Here is a 20137-nt window from a genome sequence, read left to right as displayed (position 1 = left end):
GTCTCACCCTCTTTCTCCCTTCTGCCCCACCTTTTCTTACTCTCTATTTCTCCTCCATGCATGTTACTTCCTCTCTCCTCCTGCCCCCTCATCACTCTCATTGTTTTTCTGCCTCCCCACCTCATCCCTTTATCTCTTTCTGCTTCCACCCCATCACTCTCTTTTTTTGCCTCCATCACTCTCCCAGCCTCCTGCCTGCTTTCTCCCAGACTTTGCACAAGCAGCAGATGGAGTAGTGGTGGTGCTGCTCCCAGCAACTTCCTCTCCCCTCAGCTCTCTGGGAATCACAACAGATCTCTCCAGAGACTGACTACAAAGACGGTCAGAGCCACCAGGGGGACAAGTAGGGTTGCCAATTCCAGTTTAGGAGATTCCTGGAGATTTGGGGGGGGGGGAGCCTTGGGACAATGAGGCTTGGGGAGTGGAGCAACCTCAGCAAGGTATAATGCCATAGACTCAACCCTCCAAAACAGCCATTTTATCCAGGGGAACTGATCTCTATCACCTGGACAACAGTTGTAATTCTGGGTGATCTCCAGCCCTCACTTGGAGGCTGGTAATGGTAGTTCTTGTGGAGGAAATGGCTGTTTTGGAGGGGGGAGTTTGTGGCATTATTCTGGTCTGAAGTTCCTCCCCTCCTCAAACCCCACCCTCCCTAGGCTCCACCCCTCAAATGTCCAGGAATTTCCCAACCTGGATTTGGCAACCCTATTTCCTTCCCACCCAACAGCCAACCTACCTTTATCTGCCTCTCTGTCTTCAGCTTTCCATCTCCACCCCCTCCCCCACAGCCTCTACTTAGGAAAATTACAGTCTTTCTCCACAGCGGGGACCAAAGCAACTTACATTATTCTATCCTTTTTATCTGCACAACAACCCTGTTAGGTTGGTTAGGCTGAAAGTGTGTGACTGGTCTGAAAACAGTCTGCTTTCAACACAAAATGGAGATCTGAACTTAGGTCTCACAGACCCTAATCTGAAGCTCTGTTACATCACAGTGGCTTTCATAGGATGGCTGCTGATGAAGAGTAGCAAGCAGCCAGGCCAACTTGACTCATGAAATTGAGATGGCATCACATTGCTGACAAACCTAGAATTGCTAACCACCAACTGGGGCCTGGAGATCCCCCAGAATTACAACTGAACTCTAGACAGCAGAGATCTGTCTCCCTGGAAAAAATGGCTGCTTTGGAGGGTGGACTCTGTGGCATTATACCCAGCTGAGGTCTTTCCCTTTCCCTTCCCCAAACCCAGCCCTCCTTAGAGTCCACCACAAAATCTCTAGGAATTCCCAGCCTAGCAGTGGCAACCCTTGTCAGGTCTGGCCCCAAGGCTCCCGCCCTGAAAGGCCAAAATAGGCCTGGAAAGGGCCCTTCCACCTCCCCGTGCCTTTTACTGACAGAACCAATTAGAAGCCTCATTCCCTCACCAATCAGAAGCCCCATTCCCCCACGGTTGAGGCCTGGAGTAGATCCCTGCAGAGGCCATTTCAAAAGGTATTGTGGGGAATTCAACTTTCCTCAAGTGTTTTTAAACTTTTTGGATTTTTCTTCAGCCCCAGGGAGTCCCCTAAGTCTGTAGAAAAAGCTGTTGGGTGAAAGTAAGCCCTCTGTTGGCAGAAATAAGTATCCACATGGAGAAGGGACTTTGGCTATTAGTATATAGACATATATGCACATACATACATGTGTAAATAGACACAGATAATATTTAAAACAAATAAAACGTATTATAAACACATAAAAACATAGAACAATGTTTGAGTCCAGTGGCACCTTTAAGACCAACAAAATTTAATTCTGGGTATAAGCTTTTGTGTGCATGCACACTTCTTTAGATACATTAAAATAGTTTCCCTCGAGCCTTACATATAATTGCCAGGAAGGGCTAGTTAGAGTCAAGATGCATAAGTAACTGGGTAATAATTATAGCTGAGATTGGATTAAAGTAGTTGGTAAGAGCTGTGAATGGCATAAAGTTGCCAGCTCTCAGGTGGGAGCAGAGGATCCCCCAATTTTGTGGGCTCCTGCCTTCCACTGGAAGCCCCACCCCAACAGCGATGACCTGGCACAATGTCCCTAATATGATGACATCATGCAGAAGAGGAGGTAAGACCTGGGAGCCCTAGGATGGCAGCAAATTAGCATGCAAATATAAGAGTTAATAAACAGCTGTAAGAACTAAGTTTAAGTCCAGTGGCACCTCCAAGACCAACAAAGTTCAAACATTTAAAAACATACAAACAGGGAAACAGGGAGGAGGATAATAAGAGTTAGTGAGGGAACAACAAACAAAACAAAAAGACACCATGCACAGGTGGAAGACAATGAAAGAGAGAGAGAAATGAATCTCCCGGTAAAAGGAGTTCCAACGTTTCAGCACCATGACAAAAGAGGCCCTTTCTCAGATTAGAAGAAGAGTTGGTCTTGGAGTGGCTTACAATAGCCTTCCCTTCCTCTCCTCACAACAGACACTCTGTGAGGTACGTGGGGTTGAGAGAGTTCTGAAAGAATTGTGACTGACCCAAGGTCACCCAGCTGGTTTCATGTGGAGGACCGGGGAATCAAAACTCACATCTAGTCACAGATGGCAGGGGCGCCCAAAGTAATGCTTCTGGAGATGACTAGAATGGTTGAGTAGGTCCATATGCAAGTAAGCAGTCTTTCAGGTGTTCTGGTTTCAAGCCACATAGGGCTTTAAAGTCCAGTGCCTTGAATGGGACCAAGAAGCAAATTGGGAGCCAATGTAGATAGAATAATGACGTGGTCCTTATTGTTGAATATTGTAACTCTGCATGCAAGAGGCTCTGAGAGGGAAAGGGTTAAGAGAATTCTCTCAGTCAGGTACACTTGGAAGTTGGTCCCACCCTCTTATCCATTAGATGTTGAGCTTCTTTTGCCCTTGCTTACTTTCTGTCTTTTATCTTATGTGGGACCTCTCTTCTTCTCAGTTGCATATCTGCTGAGGCAAAAGAGTGCACAAATTCTGCAAGAGATACATTGCTATGGTTTCTAACAAGCTTGGAAGAAAGATTCAAATGCTACAGATGGATAAGTTTAGATCACATTGCACACAAACCTTCCTAGCAGAGGAAAGTATCTTGTACAGGAAGTCAGTGAGCTTTACACCTGAGCAGAATGGCAATGCTGAAAGCAAACTGAGATCTTTACTGGAGATGAGTGAATGCATGTGCCAGACTGGCTGTCTCGTTTGTATTTGGGGAAATTCCAGAGGAGGGGGGAGTGTGAATGGTGAGAGTGAGCATGGCTTTATTGTAGGGCAATGCATCTCGTGTAACTTTCTGAAGAGACCTCCCTTTCCCAGGGATGTTGGCCAGATGGCCTTGGTCTGTGTCCCTGCTTATCGCTTTAGCTTAGATAACAAATGGGTGATTTACAGGTGGGGGGGGTTAGAAGTGCACTGAGTAGGTGGGAATGAATAGGCAGTGTGATTGGAGGGGACTACATTTGAACCATGTATAATTGGGGGGTTTTGCGCCAGAACTTCAGTTCTGACTCAACAACATCCTTAGCTTGGAATATCTTAATTCTTCAATAAACAAATCACCTTCAGTGAGTGTTGTTGAGAGTAACTTTGTCCAAGAGTCTGACATTGAGTCAGAACTCCCATTCTCCCTGAACCGTCACACCATGATTGTGATGAGTGAGGGCAACGGGGACACCGCATCCAATGGCGGGTCTGTACCCAAAACCCAGACCACTGAAACCATTATCCCAACATGCAAGGGGAGAGGTCCAGATCCGGAAGCGAAGCCGAGGGACTCAGGGGCCCCCCTTCCCAGCTGGGCTGAACCCAGTTGGGTGATGATCCCTGGACTCCAGCAGGGGCGATTCTGGACTGAGGCAGAATGAAGGCATTTCTCCCACTCGTTGACCTTGACAAAGCTACCACCAGGAAAGAATCTTATGGGATGAGAATGAGTGTTTAAGGTCAAACAAAATGCATACAGAAACATGGAAATTAGCAAAATTAGTTTCTAAAAGTTTCTCACAAAAATATGGTCAGGACTTTGTTAAACCTATGCAGTGGTGGTGAAACACAGTACAATCAATTACTTTTGAGCATAGCAGCATCCAAGAAATATAGGTCAAACATCTAGATGTAAAGATACCATTTCTTCATGAGGAGATCCAGGAATCATAGAATCGTAGAGTTGGAAATTCACAAATACCTCCCCCCCACACCCCCAGTGACCCCCGTTCCATGTCCAGAAGATGACAAAAACCTCCAGGATCCCTGGCCAAACTGGCCTGGAGAAAAATTGTTTCCTGACCCCAAAGTGATGATCAGCATTTCCCTGGGTAAGAAAGGGCCACGAGAACTAAGCACTGATTGAACCCTTCCTGCCCTCTCTCTCATGATCTGCCTAAGTTCACACAATCAGCATTGCTGATCTGTACATGGAGGAGCCAGAAGGTTTTATGGACCCCAAACAACCAAATTTAGTCTGCAAACTGCAGAAGGGGCTGTATGGACAAAAACAGGCACCATGTGCCTGGAATGAAAAATTGCACACAATGCTCATAGCGCACGGCTTCAAGCAAGGAGAAGCAGATTCATGTTTGTATACTAAACACCAAGGTGGACATTGTACTTTTAATTGCACATGTGTTGATGATCTGATTATGGGCAAATGGACTATAGCAGTGTGGTAGAGTGCCTGAACAGAGAAGAAGAAATTAAGATGTTTGTTACTACCTGGGCATATAATTGAAAGGGAAGAAGATGGTTCATTTCCCCTAAACCAGAGACAGAAAATAATTGAACTCTTACAGATGTTAGGTTTAGCAAATGCCAACACAGTGGCAACACTAATGGAAACTGACTTTCTTAAGAATGCCAAAACCTTTACCTAAAGACAATCAATATAGAAACACCATAGGAAAGCTTCTATACCTGAGCATCACTAGCAAACCTGGGGTGCGGTCACACGGAACAGTAGCCACACAAGAGAGACTGAAGACATGTGGAGTTTCCGGGCGTGATCTCACCGGCACATCTGGGAAGCGTAGCGCTTCCGTGGCTCAACTGCGGCTTCCCGCCGAAGAAGCGCAGCAAAAAACTAGTACCTCCGAGGTACTAGTTTCCGGAAACTGCGGGGCAAGGGCGGGCGTCTGATCGCGTTTCCGGCGGCATCCGCCGCCCGCCCATGTCCCCTCGCAAACAGGTTGTTTTGTTTCCCCAAGGCTCCATGGATGAGCACAGGCACCCAACGGAGCATGCGCACACTTCCGTTTAAAAAGTAAACAAAACACAACGATCTAACTGGAGTGACGGCCCTTTACTTTCTTTGAAGTTTCGGGAGAATGGGGGGGGGCATTGCTCCTGAACCGCAGGTCTCCGCGCTTTCGCTCTCTGGTGAGTGTTGCAATCAGCCCCCTCCGAAGGGAACTGCCCTGGCTCCAAGTCCAAAGCCGTTTACGTCAGCGAGGGGGGGGTGTCGTGCTTCCAAAGAACCGGGCCTGCGTGTTTCTTGCCAGGTCTAGCTGTCTGCAGCGAGGCTCCGCAGGCGAGGGGCCCCGCTTCTTTGCTTGTGGTGTGATCGGCACCCCCCCCTCGCCACGGAACTTCGACGGAACCTCCTCGGGAAGTCTGGTCGTGAAACCGCGGGTTTGTTTGCCCCGGGGCTAACTGCCGCGCTTCCCCGCCGCAGTTTCCTGGCCGTGTGACCGGGACCCTGATATTGCAACCAGTGTTGGGTTCCTTAGTAGAAGGGTAAGTGCACCTAGCCAGAAAGAGTGGGTTAAAGTAAAGAGAGTGTCTGGATCTCTAAAAGGCACTTTAGATCTTATATAGGACCTCTCTTCTTATCTCTCCTACCTGGTTTTGGAGCTGTAGCAAGTCAATCTGTTTGAAGTCAATCTGTTCACAGTAAGTTAAATGTACCTACATGAATATGTCATGTAAGCCAGTCTGGTGTAGTGGTTGAGTAGCGGACTCTAATCTGGGGGAACCGGGTTTGATTCCCCACTCCTCCACTTGCACCTGCTGATGTGACCTTGGGTCAGTCACAAGCTCTGGCACAGCTGTCCTTGAAAAAGAGCAGTTTGTGTTGAGTTCTCTCAGCCCCACCCACCTCACAGGGTGTCTGTTGTGGGGAGGGGAAGGGAGAGGGGTTTGTAAGCCGCTCTGAGACTCCAAGTGAAGGGCGGGGTATAAATCCAATCTCTTCTCTTCTTCTTCTCTTCTTCTATTTTTGTCAGTAAAATTTCTTTCTCTTGTTACCATTGGAGTCAGATAATCTTTGTAACTGGTTTGACCAGCATTTTTCCCTTACCGGGGAATTAGGGATACTGCAAAAAAGCTTCTGTGCTTCCAAGGCAAATGATTGGGTTTTGGTGGGGTTTTTTACATTTAACCCAGTACTGACGACCCACTCCAGTCAGCATTCTGGCCACTGCTTTCTGTACGAACCCTAGCTTCCAGACATTCTTCTAGGGCAGCCCCATGTAGTGTGCATTGTAGTGACCTAGTCTAGATGTTACAAGGGTATGTACCACAGTGGCAAGGTCTTTCCTGTTTTTATATATAAATAAAATACAAATTGTGATGCAAATTGTGGGAAAATTAACAGATTTCTAAAGAAGGACCATTTGCTGCCAGACTCGGTTTAGCAAAATTCAGTGCAAATTGGCGCAGTCACAACAAACTTAGCTGACTGACCTTTGTTTAAAATCCCCATACAAGATTCTGTTTGGAAAGCCTTTCCTGCAGATTCGAATGCCTTCAAGTACTCCATTGCATCTCAGCTGATGTAGGACAAGCTTGTGATCCATGGCACCTGTGGGATGGGAGAACATAGCAGAAGTTAACCTTTCCTTATTGTCTGTTGAAGCCTTTCTGAAAATTCACATGACAAATTCTGTAAGTACCTGGAGTTTTGGTTTCATTGGGGATGATACAGCGCACAAAATGTGGGTGGGTTGTCCGCAAGTTGGACATCAGTTTGTTTAAGTTTTCCTGTAATTTGGACAAAGTGACTTCAAATTATCTTTAACTTCTTACGTATATATATTTTTAAATCCTTCTATAGCTAAAAGCTGTATCATAATGTTTTTCTGACTATTCAGATAATAGAAGTGCCTTGGGGGCGTAGTTTACAGACTTTTCAAATTTATGTTAAAGTATTTAAAAGAAAAAAATTAAAAGTGAAAGGATCTGCACCCTTTTCAGACTTGTGGTGGGGTGGCAGATCTTTACCATCACTCTTCTTTTTCATTTGGAGAAAACCATCCCAACAGGGAACAAGGTATAGTTCCTTTTCCAGACATCTTACAGTTTCATTCCTTAGCCATTTCACCTAGCAAAATGTTGTTACTGACGATATTTATATAATTTTTGTCTACCCAATTAATGGGAATTCTCTCTACAAAATGCATTTAATGAGCTAGGTATTTTACATATACAACTATGCTATAGTTTCTGGTAAAACAATCATCATCTGTCTAATCATAAGGAGGATGTCTAAGAAGACACTACCTACCCTGAAGAGGGCAGACACGGTTTGGAAAGAAGACCCCTTCTTCTTGGCTCCTTTCTTCTTAGTACCACCTGATTCAGCTAGAGAGCAGGACACAAGTACAATTAGCTGTCTCTCCATAGGCCATCTCCACTGCTAACCTTGCACATCTATGCTGATGGAGTCCTAAGTCAAAATGTGATAAAACAACTTAAAGACAAAACAAGTGAGCCACATAACTTACCATCGTCCAGAGTAGCAAAGGTAGCATAAAGATTAGCCAGAATCTTGATTGATGACTTCTGATAGAGTGCCACAACTGTTTCATTCAAGGGATCCTTGTTCTTCTCCAGCCAGCCAGTGATATTATAGTCCACAACTCCTGCATAGTGGACTAAGGAGAAATGAGCCTCAGCCTTGCCTTTGGCAGGTTTCGGCTTCTGGAAATTGGCAGATTTTCCAAGATGCTGGTCATAGAGTTTGTTCTTGAAGGATGTGTCAGTTGCCTTAGGAAACATACACTCCTCTTCCAGGATGGAAAAGATGCCCATTGGCTAAATTGAAAAACAAATACTTTAATGTCAAGTATTCTCTGAAATTAATATTTATTTATGAGTCAGTATTTATGTTTACCTTCTCGATAAGCTCAATGCAGGCTGCCAGATCCATTCCAAAGTCTATGAAAGTCCATTCAATTCCTTCCTTCTTGTACTCCTCTTGCTCCAGCACAAACATGTGGTGGTTGAAAAACTGTTGCAGTTTCTCGTTGGTAAAGTTTATGCACAGCTGCTCCAGGCTGTTGAACTAACACCAGAATACATTGTATAAATACTATTACTCTTCCCTCAAAGATATGCCGGTAAGCAGCATTTTCATTCATTGTTTTAGGCAAAATAACTAATGTTCAAGAGCCTAGGCAGAGGCTGCACCTGGAGAATCTCTTCCCTGATGTTTTCAGCCTCTTTGAGATTGTGACAAAGCTGTGGCTATAAAGGATGTTTTTGTCTTCTTATCTCCCTTATATATAAAAGCCGAATGGTGGTGGCACTTCTCTAGAACATTCCACACACTCCGGCATTGGTTGGCGCCCTGGTGTGTCACTCAGAATCTGTCCCTATCCACTGGCTGCATTGCTTGAGTCTTGCCTCCAACATTCTAAACAGTTTGCTGTTTCTCCCCCCCCCCCATAGCCAGTCAGAACACAGAGGTCATTTGCATATGCGACTTGATTGGCTTTTGCCTCTAACATTCTAAACAGTTTGCTGTTCTGAGATAAAATGTGTCCAATCTCCAGGTGAGGGCTGGAGATCACTCAGAATTACAACTGCTTTTCAGATGGCAGAGATCAGTTCCCCTGGAGAAAATGGTGGGCTCTGTATCCTTATATGTTGCTGAGGTGGCCCCCATATGACAGCTAATTTGACGTAGCAGTCAGGGCTTCAGAGCACGGGAGAGGCTGCAGGTGTGTGGGGGGTAGAAAGCTGAAGAGTGAGGGTGAAATAAAGGTAGGTTTATGATTTGCTGGGAAGGAGATAGGGTTGCCAATTCCAGGTGGGAAATTCCTGGAGATGTGAGGGATGGAGCCTGGAGAGGGTGAGGTTTCAGGAGGCGTGGGACCTCAGCCAGGTACAAAGCCATAGACTCCACCCTCCAAACCAACCATTCCTTTCTGGGGAACCATCGTTGCCAATATCCAGGTGAGGGCTGGAGATCACTCAAAATTACAACTGTTCTTTAGGTAGCAGAGATCAGTTCTTCTGGAGAAAATGGTGGACTCAGTGTCATTATACCCTGCTGAGGTCGCCACAGCAAATTGACACTGAGTGTTCAAGGCCGGGGCACCTGCTCAGAGCCTCTTTCTAGAGAATGTTGTATTTATTTCCACAACGGGCCTTTTTCCTAGTGATAATGTAAATAAAACAAGTGTGAGCCCATGATGCTCGCAGGGAGAGGAATCCATTCCCCCAGTGCTGTTGATTCTGTCTGGAGGATGTGGCTGCTGCTCTGGGCCTGGCAGCAGCAGAACAGAATACCAGCCCAGCTGCTGTGGGCCCAGCACTGGAGGACTCTGGCTGCTGTTCCAACCTGGCCATGGAAGAAGCCAGCTGCTGCTGTAGGCCCTGCTGCGGGGGGGGGGGAGCCAAGCCCACCCACCCACCTTGGAGTCCAGTGGCACCAGCATCTGGGAGCCGCTCTGAGCCTGGAGCAGCTCCTGGCACCTGCTGCTGCCAGTCCCTAACAGCTCCCAGCATTTGCCTCCACAGTGGTCAGGCCCCAAACAACTCCTAGCATCTGCCGCCAGGGTTCCGTCACAGCTCCCAACCACAGCTATAGGAGCAAGGTAAGAGCATGCGCAGAAAATGCTTTTTTAAAAAAAATTCTGCTTGGGGGGGAATTTAAACATTTCAGATTTTTCTTCAAACCTGAGGAGTGTCCTAAGTTTGCTGAAAAATCTGTTGAGTCTCTGTGTGGCCCCAATCTGTGGATTTCACTATTTGCAGATAGAATCATAGAGTTGGGAGGGACCTCCAGGGTCATCTAGTCCAGTCCCCTGCACAATTGCAGGAAATTCACAACTACCTCCCCCCACAACCCCAGTGACACCTGCTCCATGCCCAGAAAGTGACAAAAACCCTCCAGGATCCCTCGCCAAACGCGCCTGGAGAAAATTGTTCCTGACCCCAAAGTGGTGATCAACATTTCCCTGGGTGTGTAAGAAAGGGTCATGAGAACCAAGCACTGATGCAACCCTCCCTGCCCTCCCTCTCATAATCAGCCTAAGTTCACAGAATCTTCATTGCTGTCAGATGGCCATCTAGCCATCTAGATGGTGGCCACACATGGCTATTAGTACATAGATAATAAATAAGTATATAAGATCATATAATTAAAATGCTACCATATTTAACAGGAACATGGGGCTTTCTTTGTACTGAGCAGCCAGGGGCTGGGTGAGAGTGGGGCAATGCTTGCAGAGGCACCAAGCAATCCTTTTGTATTTTCCATGGCATTGCCAAGTCCATCTGTCTGGACTGAGGGTCCGGTCACACAGACGTTTAGTGCGGGACTCGCAGCCGATCTCTCCCGCATTAAAGTTTCCTGTCTATATAGGCAATCCCGCCTCCCGCCCCGAAGCCGGCAGAGTCCCGCGGTTTTTGCTCTTTTATCCGCTTTTTTTAACCCCTGTTGGAACTGGTGTTTTCCCTCTATCTTGGGCTTTATATTCGCTTCTTTGGTATCTGGACATCAATCCACCATGATAGCGCTTCCCCCCCCCCTTTTTTCTTTGTTTCAAGTTAAAGTCATGCGCATTGCTAAAACGGTGCTCACTTTTATTTACACTTTTATTTATTTGGGGGGGGTTGTTTGTGTGTATGTACGCCCCAGCGCCCCAGTGCCCGAGCGACCAAGCGCCTGTTTAACCACATTGTTTATTGATAGACGAGCGCATGCGCAGGTTTTTTTTTAAAAAAACCCGCGATCGCGGGGACGGTGCGGTTGTGTGAACAATTACTCGCGCAAGTAAAGCGGGATGCAGAGGGACCGTCTGAACACCATCAAAGCGACATGGATGTCCCGGATGTAATTACTGCGGGGAAACCCACGCGGCAAGGGGTCCGTGTGACCATAGCTTGAGTGCAGAGGGCAGAAGGAAAAGTCTTAAAGTTGCAATGGATCTACATACCTCAAAAATTTCAAAGCCTGCAATATCTAAGACCCCAATGAAGTGTTGTCTTGGCAATCTTGTGTCCAATTGTTGATTGATGCGGGCTACCATCCAGAAAAACAGCTTTTCATAGACGGATTTGGAAAGAGCATTGACAGCATGATGCACCTGCAAACCACAGTCCAAGCAATTAGTTTAATATCAGTACTATTGAAAAAAAATGTATGAAAGTAAGTGATTTTGCCTAGTGTAGGAGGAGTTACCCAACAATAAGAGTGTTAAATAAGGCCCCAGCTCAGTAACACTAGGATAAGGAAGCACTGGAGCATTTTTTACCAAGTTCCCTCTTCCAAGATAGGAGAGGGTGTGGCAGAAAAAGCTGCTTTATCACAGGGCTGCCAAAGATATCCCAGTCAAAAGGTCAGAGGGAACTTGAAAAGAAAGACCCCCTGGAAGAAGATGGTAATGGTGCAGGGTATCCACGGTTTATGCTAATTATCTGTAAATACTGGGTACTTTCACACGTGCTAAATGATGCAGTTTCAATCCACTTCAGTCCACTTTCACACATGCTAAATAATGCAGTTTTGATCCATTTCAGTGACCATTTGCAAACTGATTTTGCCATTTCACACAGTAAAATCCATTTGCAAAGTGCGCTGTTTAGTGTGTGTGTGAAAGAGCCCTATATAAGCATGTATCTATTATTTAAATCTTGCTTGCCTGAAATTACTGCCTATCTAAACCCACTCTGTGCCTCCATGTTAGTGTAATGTGTCTAAATAGCATTCCACTAATGTTAATCCAGATAGAATGGATGGCACTGGAGCCATTGAGATACAGGCTGAGGACAGACTGGCAGTATGAAGCACGCAGGAGGCAGGGCAAAAAGACCCAGACCAAGTTGTGTCAGGGATTCCCGGTTGCACTGCACCTACTGATGTGGGAGCATACCAGGGAGGAGGCGCAAGGGAGCGTTTGCACTGTTGGCCCGCCCCTGGTGGAGACGCGGCTGTAAGCGGCTTTTTTCATTCTGGCGACATGCACATAGGTGCATAGGCGCAGCAATGCGGCTTGTTTGTGGCTTTTAGCGTGCACACTTCCGGGAAGCAGGATCAAGGCGCTCTCCAGGGTTCACTACAGTTTTCATGTGGTACTTTTTTAACTCGGTAGGGAATCATCATAGGACGGGTTGAGTATGGCTGGAGAACGCCTGACAGCTATGGCTGTGTGAACCGGCCCCTTTAATCTGTTTGTGAAATGTGCCTATATCGGGCCAAACTGCCAGTCTGAACTCAGCCACAATTTCTCCAAACTGGTCATTCTAAACTTAAGAATATACAAAGAGAATTACCCATATCTTAATTGCTGAGGAAATTCTGTTTCACTGTATCTGAAGAAGTGTGCTTGCACATGAAAGCTTACACTTTGAATAAAACTTTGTTGGCCTTAAAGGTGCCACTGGGCTCAAGCTTTGTTCTGCTGTTTCAGACCAACTCGGCTACCCCACCTGAATGTATCTTCCTTGAGTGAGAGAATACATGAACACATGAAGCTGCCTTATACGGAATGCACCCATTTGTCTATCAAGGTCAGGAGTGTCTACTCAGACTAGCAACAACTATCTAGGATCTCAGGCAGAACTCATTCAGATAGCCTACAACCTGACCTTTTTAAATTGGAGATGCAGGAAATTGAACTGGGTACCTTCTACATGCAAACCAGATGCTCTGTCACTGACTGAGCCACGGTTCTACTCCTAAAGAAAGAGCTCCTCAAACATTTCTGGCCTGCTTCATGGACTCACCTGGTCTACAGTTTGACCTTTGGTCACATATTCATTCCCCACCTTCACTCGAGGAAAGCACAGGGCTTTCAACAAATCAGAAGAATTCAGACCCATTAGATAAGCTGTCTTGTCAGCCTCTATAAAACAAATGTATAGGAAGCAAATAAATGGGAAGTACTTTCAGGACAATCAGCAAAGTCAGCATTATTGGAACTGGTGTGAAGTGACAGAAAGCCATTCAAACTTCTCGTCAAGTAAGAAGGAAAAAACTTTTTATATTAATGTTATTTCAAAATGATGTTATTTCAAAAAGTACTAAAATCACCAAACAGCAAAAAGCAGCAAAAGATTAATAATAAAATCCAACATTACATAGGTAAGTACAACTTAGTATCACACACACACTTTCTTTCCAAAAATGTCTCCCAATTCTACATCTTATTGAACATACCACTATTTAGAAGATGATCGCAATATAAAGAAAGAGGAATGGCTATAACTTCATTTACAAAAGCGGGGAAAGAGCTGAACGCAATTTCTCTCACCAGTGTTAATAGGAATCATTCCAGGAATGCTTCATGCATCTTTCATTAAAATTCACTGTCCACAAGATCTGAACAGTAGCTCCTCTGAATGCTTGGTGCCATGGGTTCATTACCTTCTGTGCCATCTGGCTCTGCCTGTTCCTCTCGTGGTTTTTGCTTAAACTTCATGTTTCCATAATGCATTACTGCCCCTGTCAATTTATAGATTCCAACCTTCTCATCAGCACTGAAGCCCAGGATATCTATAGCTGTCTGTAACATGCAACAAGATGGTTTATGCAGCCATTTGCCAAAATGATTAAATCAGTAATAGGAATTACAATTACAATAATTGTATGTGTCATCATAAATCATTGCACTCACATCTGTTGCTATTAGCTCTTCTTGGTCATCAATGCTTTGGACTGAGATCTCCCCTTGACTTATAAATGGGTAGTCAAAAGGGTTGGTTGTAATGAGAAGCATTTCTGAAATGAAAACAGAAGATAATGGATAATTGGTACCAAAGTCTTAAATAAAAATTGCAAAACATTTTATAGTTCAGGTATAAAAGAAGAAATAATGGATTGGATCGTACAGTTCATGAACAGAACTCAGCTGGCAGAAGAGATCTTTTCCATCTCCTCTTCCCATAGTAGTCCTCATGCCCAACGAAATGTGCCCCCCAGAATTCAAGGAATGCTGAACAACAGCATGGATGTGATGCAGGAGTCTGCAGCAGAACTGGGGTTCTGGCAAAAATCACCCCCCTTTGTTTTCTTTCTTTGTAATAATGGAATCATATGACTCCTTATTATACTGTGGTGGTCTTAAAGCAGTGGCAAGCAAGTCACCTTCCTTTTCCTTTCCTTTTATCCTCTTAGAAGCTCATTGATTCACAGATCTTGAGCAGCAGAACACATGGAATTCACTGCCACAGGAGGTGGTGGCACCTACAAGCATGGACGTCTTTCAAGAGGAAATTGGATAAACATATGGAGCAGTGCTCCATCAGTGGCTGAGCAAAAGAGCCAGGGTTTCCAGAGTGTAGGGGAATGGTCAGTGATCCCTTATATTCTCAAAGAACCTGCATTCAAGCTGGGCATGGAAGGCTGTATCTATCCTATTAAGGCCACAAGGGTAGATTCTGTCAGAATAGGGCCTATTCAAAAATCTGCCATGTAAAACCATTGTAGGAATAATATTCAATCTTGCAAACAAAAAGCTGTACAGTAATGTGGGATGGTAAGATAGTACATATAGGCAATGCTCCCTCTAAGCTGTGGAGTCTTGTGAGCAAAAATTCTACTTTGTGAGCTACTGGCATTAAAGTTGTGAGCAAGCGATTTGGCTACTGTATAAATTAGTTTGCTCTGGAGCTCTCCTTCCTGAGCGAAGGCAAAAATGCGTGAGCCGGAGGCTAAACATCTGTGAGCTAGCTCACACTAACTCAGCTTAGAGGGAACACTGCATATAGGGGGTAAAAATCTTGGAAAAGAAAGACCAAAATATCGGGTTGAGCAAACTCTGTGGACTCTCAGGCAAGCCAGTCACTGGTTGCCTTAGACTGCACAATTACCTAGTATAAATGGAAACTTACTTACCAATCAGTTCTGGCTTCTTGTTGGACATAATCTGATAGAAAATGTGGTAACTTCTTTCAGCCTTGAGCTGAAAAGTTACTCTTGACTTTTCCAGCAGATCTGAAATAGAGACCTGGGTGAATTTTTGTATATCCTGATTTTATATGCAAAGACTGTATTTCAGAGTATTTATTTATTATTTATATATTTATTTATCAGATTTATACCCCACCCTCCCAACCAAGGCCAGCTCAGAACAGCTTACATAAAAAATAAGACACAAATAACAGTTAAAACAGTCCTAAAACCTACTAAACCATCTGACATTATAAAGTGCTAGTAATCATTATTATTTAACAATGATAGTCATTATTCAATGATCTATTCTCACAATCGGCTCATGTAACTTTCTTTTGTGCGGTTGGCACAGGCTGTAATTGGAGACTCCAGGGGACAGGGCTCTCTGTCCTTCAGCTGTTGGGGGCAGCTCCTTGATTGAAAGCCTGGTGGAAGAGCTCCATCTTGCAAGCCCTACAGAACTGCATAAGGTTCCACAGGGCCCTGATCTCTTCTGGGAGCATTTTCCACCAGAACAGAGCCACCACCAAGAAAGCCCTGGCTCTGGTTATAACCAGCCTGGCCAACTTGAGACCTGGGAGGGCCATTGCAGTGCTCTCTGGGGAAAGTGTGAGGAAAGGCGGTCCCTCGGGTATGTAGGCCCCTGACCATAAAGGGCTTTAAAGGTAAGAACCAGCACCTTGAAGCGAATTCAGTATTCTATTGGCAGCCAGTGCAATGCTTTCAGCACAGGCTGGATGTGCTCCTGCATAGGGAGACCCATCAGAAGCCTGGCTGCAGCATTTTACACTAGCTGTAGCTTCCGGATTTGAGACAAGGGCGGCCCCATGTAGAGAGCATTACAGTAGTCTAATCTCAAGGTGACCATAGCATGGATCACTGTTGCAAAGTCATTGTGTTCGAGGAAGGGAACCAACTGCCTGATCAACCGAAGGTGGTAAAAGGCCAATTTGGCAGTGGCTGCTGTCTGGGCCTCCATTTTTAAGGAGGCATCCAGGAGCACTCCCAGACTCCTAACCTCTGGCGCTGGCACCAACGGTGCCCCATCGAAGGTCAGGAGCAGGATCCCTACCCTCAGACTGCCCTGGCTCATGAACAGGACTTCTGTCTTCATCAGATTCAGTTTCAGTCAGCTTGTAGTGCCCAGTCCAGATCTTCCAGTTTGGAGTCAGACTGTCCACCCAACAACAGATAGAGCTGGGTGTCATCTGCGTACTGGTAACATCCCAGCCCATGCCTCCAAGCAATCTGGGCAAGGGGGTGCATATAGATGTTACAAAGCATTGGGGACAGCACCACCCCTTGGAGCACTCCACAGTCCAGTGGGTGCCTTCAGGATAGCTGTTCCCCCAGTGCCACCCTTTGTCCCCGACCTTGGAGAAAGAAGGCAAGCCATTGCAAGGCAAGCCCCTAGACTCCAGTGTCAGTGAGGCAGTGGATCAGTAGCTGATGGTCGACCATGTCAAATGCTGCTGACTGGTCCAACAGTAACAGTACTGCCAATCTACCCCGATCCAGATGCCTCCAGAGGTTATCCATGAGGGTGACAAGTGCCGTCTCCATCCCATGGCCGGACTGGAAGGGATCTAGAATGGAAGCATCATCCAAAAAGTAATTACTTACAGGTCTCAATATCTGCAGAGGCCAGCTTTCCAGTGGCACCAAAATGAATCCGAATGAATTTCCCCTGGCCAAGTACAAAAGATGGAACAGTCAGTAAAAAAATAAAAATAAATAAATTCAGAGACTTTGCAAGAACAATCCTGAAGGTACTTTTCTGTGAGTAAGCTCTATTGAATAATAAAGGACTTACTTCTGAGTAGACTTCCTTAGGCTTGAGATCTATTTGTCAATGTTAAAAAAGTAACCCCCTCTTCCAAAGACTTGTGTGCTATTAGGTCTGTGGAAGTGCATGGTTGGATACCTGCCTCTATAAATATTATGCAACTTACAAAACGAGAGGAGTTGTCATTTCTCACAGTCTTGGCATTCCCAAATGCTTCCAATAAAGGGTTGGCACTGATGATTTGATCTTCCAATGTCCCCTGTTCGAAGAAATATTTGAGAATCAAAACCACATAATAATTGAATTATTGGTAGTATATGTATATGATGAGCTCTGTTGTCCATATTTTCTGCAGATATTGAGGTCCAGAGAGTTGTGTGTTGGATTGGGAGATCTGGTTATAAACTGCAGCTTTATCATTATTGAGGTTTATGATCGAGGTTTATAAGATTATGTATGGGACAGAGCAGGTTGAGAAAGAAGTACTTTTCTCTCTTTCTCACAATAGAAGAACTCGTGGGCACTCAATGAAATTGCTGAGTAGTCAGATTAGAGCAGATAAAGGAAGTACTTCTTCACCCAAAGAGTGATTAACACATGGAATTCACTGCCACAGGAGGTGGTGGCGGCTACAAGCATGGACAGCTTCAAGAGGGAATTAGATAAGCATATGGAGCAGAAGTCCATCAGTGGCTATTAGCCACAAGGTATAGATAGGAACTCTCAGGCTGGGGCAAGTGATGCTCTGTATTCTTGGTGCTGGGGGGGAGGCAACAGTGGGAGGGCTTCTAGTGTCCTGGCCCCACTGCTGGACCTCCTGATGGCACCTGGTATTTTTGGCCACTGTGTGACAGAGTGTTGGACTAGATGGGCCATTGGCCTGATCCAACATTGGCTTCTCTTATGTTCTTATCATAACTCACTAGGCATCCTAATTTAAGTCATGCCATTAAGACTGTAATTTCCACAAGAGCTTTTCATGAAAAATCACCTCTTAAGTTGTTTCTGAAATGTATGGGAAGATGATCACAAGCAATTGGGTCCAGCTAATACACTAGGAGATTCTGTGTTCAATGGTGATAATAACTTAGTGGGGGATGGCATGTGCCTTCCATGGCAATGGGTCATTTAGAAGCATCCTGTGATCCACTGTTGGATGTTTTACATCTGTTTTACATCCAAGCCACCCATTTGATTAAAGGAAAGCACTGCAGTTATACACAGAAATTGTTAGAACTGGGTGTTTCCATTAAGCTGAGCTAATGTGTGCTGGCGCAAGGAATTTTAGTCCCCAGTGCATAGATTTTTGGCTGAACACAAGCCTCCTTTTCCTCAGCAACAGCTGCTACCTGAAGCCCCCTCTTCCTCCCACTGCATGGCTTCTTTCTGGGTCTCCCCTTTTCCATTTCTTTCACTTTTCCTCCCTTTCTTTCAATTTCCTTTTCCCTTTCCCTTTTTTCTACTCCTCTCCCTCCCATTCTTTTCTTTTCTTTTCCTTTCTTTCCTGTTATTTCCCTTTCTTTCTCTCCCTTTCTTTCCCTTTCTTTTTCCATTTCTTTTCCTTTCCTACCCTCCATTTCTCTCTCCTCTCCCTTTCTTTCTTTCCATTTCCAAACTAAAATTAAAAAAATAAACAAAATTTAGGCTCACTCACAACTTTTATGCTCATAGATTTTTTGGCTCATGAAGTAGAATTTTTGCTCCCAACAGTTGACAAGTTAGAGGGATATTGGTTAGAACACACTCTTCAAGCACTTACAGGTTCATTGCATTTGCAGTGTAAAAGAATGTCATGATTACACAGCATACTCCAATTGTGCAGAGCCTTCTTCCAGCTATATCTAGCTTGGAGGTTGACTCCCTTCCTGGACACAAATGAATCTAGCTATGCTGATTGATGCAAAAGTTACCTTAAGTCTGACTATTGTAACACACTTTTGAAGACCATTTGGAAACTTCAAATATATAAGAACATAATAAGAGTCCAGACCAATAGTCCATCTAGTCCAGCATCCTGTTTTACACAGTGGCCAAGCAGTTACCTAGGAGTGCCATCAAACAGGGCACAACTGTTACCTCCTAGCACTGATATTCAGAGGTTACAATCAATGGAGGATTCTTCTTCATCATGGCCAATGATGCATGATCATGAATCTGTATAATCCCCTATTAAAGCCATCTATGTTCATGGTCGTCCTTATTTCCACTGGCAAGGAATTCCACAATGTTAATACTTGTTGAGTAAAGAAGTATTTTCTTTGTTTGGTACTGAATCTATTCTTATCAGCTTCATGGCAAAACTATCAGGAGTTGGCTGATATGCACATATTATGCATATCTTCAAAACATTGCATTGGCTGTTTGTGTGCTTCAAAATCAGTTTGGACTTCTGGTTGATGCAGCAGCAAGGTCAGTAATGTCTCAGGGAGCTCTTGAGATGTTCTGAACCGGCCCACTTTTGGGACAGCCTAGAGGATTCTAGACCCAAGGAGGCCCCTGGAGGGGGTATCTTAAAATAGTGGGGTTCAATTTTGGGTTGCTTCTCTCAGCTATACTGGGAGTTGTAATCTGGAGATAAACCCCAATTTCCTAGTGGGTACAGAGCCATTTTGGCTTTCAGCTGCCTGCATGAAACAGGTCAAGAAGAAACAACAAAGAGAATCTGTTTGCAAACTCCTCAAGACCGTGAGTAATTAAAGATTTAAAGGTTTACCCTCCCTATCTGGCTATCTGGCTATAAATACTCTTACACAAAGAAACTTGAAAAAGGAATGGAAGAGAGAGAGAGTATTTAAAGCCTGCAAAAAAACCCCTACTTTTTTCACCTCACTCCCTCCGTGAATTTAACTTTCACTTTCTCTGATCTCCCTGAGACTGGGAAAAGCTGCTATTAAAGGGAGTAATAAGTTAAAAACAATTAGAATTGGATGTCTGAACTGGATTTGGTTTTTCCTGTTGATGGGAAAGGAAGATTGCAGAATGTAAGCTGGCTGGTAACTAGAAGTGGCAATTAGAACATAGAAGTGAACTTTTTTTCCTACCTGTTGGATTATAAAACTGGAAACACTAGCTACTCTTATACCCACCTTTGCTGGATTTTAAATTTAGGAAATACTGGCTGTTTTCTCCACTCACCTTAGTTGGATTATTTTTTTCTTTTTTTGTTATTATTATTACTGGAAAATTGATTTTTACCTATTAGACTTCATTGGATTTTACCTGGTTGGAAT

The 20137-nt window shown here is 44.7% G+C and overlaps 1 protein-coding gene across 1 annotated transcript in view; it reads right to left on the bottom strand.

The window, feature by feature from the left end:
• The window catches only part of LOC107123118 (myosin-3), a 78130-nt gene that overhangs the window by 42963 nt on the left and 15030 nt on the right, over positions 1-20137 (bottom strand). The window contains exons 7-18 of the mRNA XM_015426294.1: positions 17074-17166; positions 16745-16808; positions 15065-15163; positions 13845-13948; positions 13595-13733; positions 12955-13073; positions 11166-11315; positions 8114-8284; positions 7725-8034; positions 7505-7581; positions 6894-6981; positions 6685-6802 (exon numbers count right to left, since the gene is read on the bottom strand). Coding sequence (XP_015281780.1) covers positions 6685-6802; positions 6894-6981; positions 7505-7581; positions 7725-8034; positions 8114-8284; positions 11166-11315; positions 12955-13073; positions 13595-13733; positions 13845-13948; positions 15065-15163; positions 16745-16808; positions 17074-17166 — 1532 coding nt within the window. The remainder of the gene's footprint in view (positions 1-6684; positions 6803-6893; positions 6982-7504; positions 7582-7724; positions 8035-8113; positions 8285-11165; positions 11316-12954; positions 13074-13594; positions 13734-13844; positions 13949-15064; positions 15164-16744; positions 16809-17073; positions 17167-20137) is intronic.

The sequence above is a fragment of the Gekko japonicus genome, unplaced genomic scaffold (assembly GCF_001447785.1).
Source record: "Gekko japonicus isolate JY-2015 unplaced genomic scaffold, Gekko_japonicus_V1.1 scaffold501, whole genome shotgun sequence".
Taxonomy (NCBI): Eukaryota; Metazoa; Chordata; class Lepidosauria; order Squamata; family Gekkonidae; genus Gekko; species Gekko japonicus.
The sequence above is the reverse complement of the archived record's forward strand: the minus strand, read 5'-3'. Positions and strand labels throughout refer to the sequence as shown.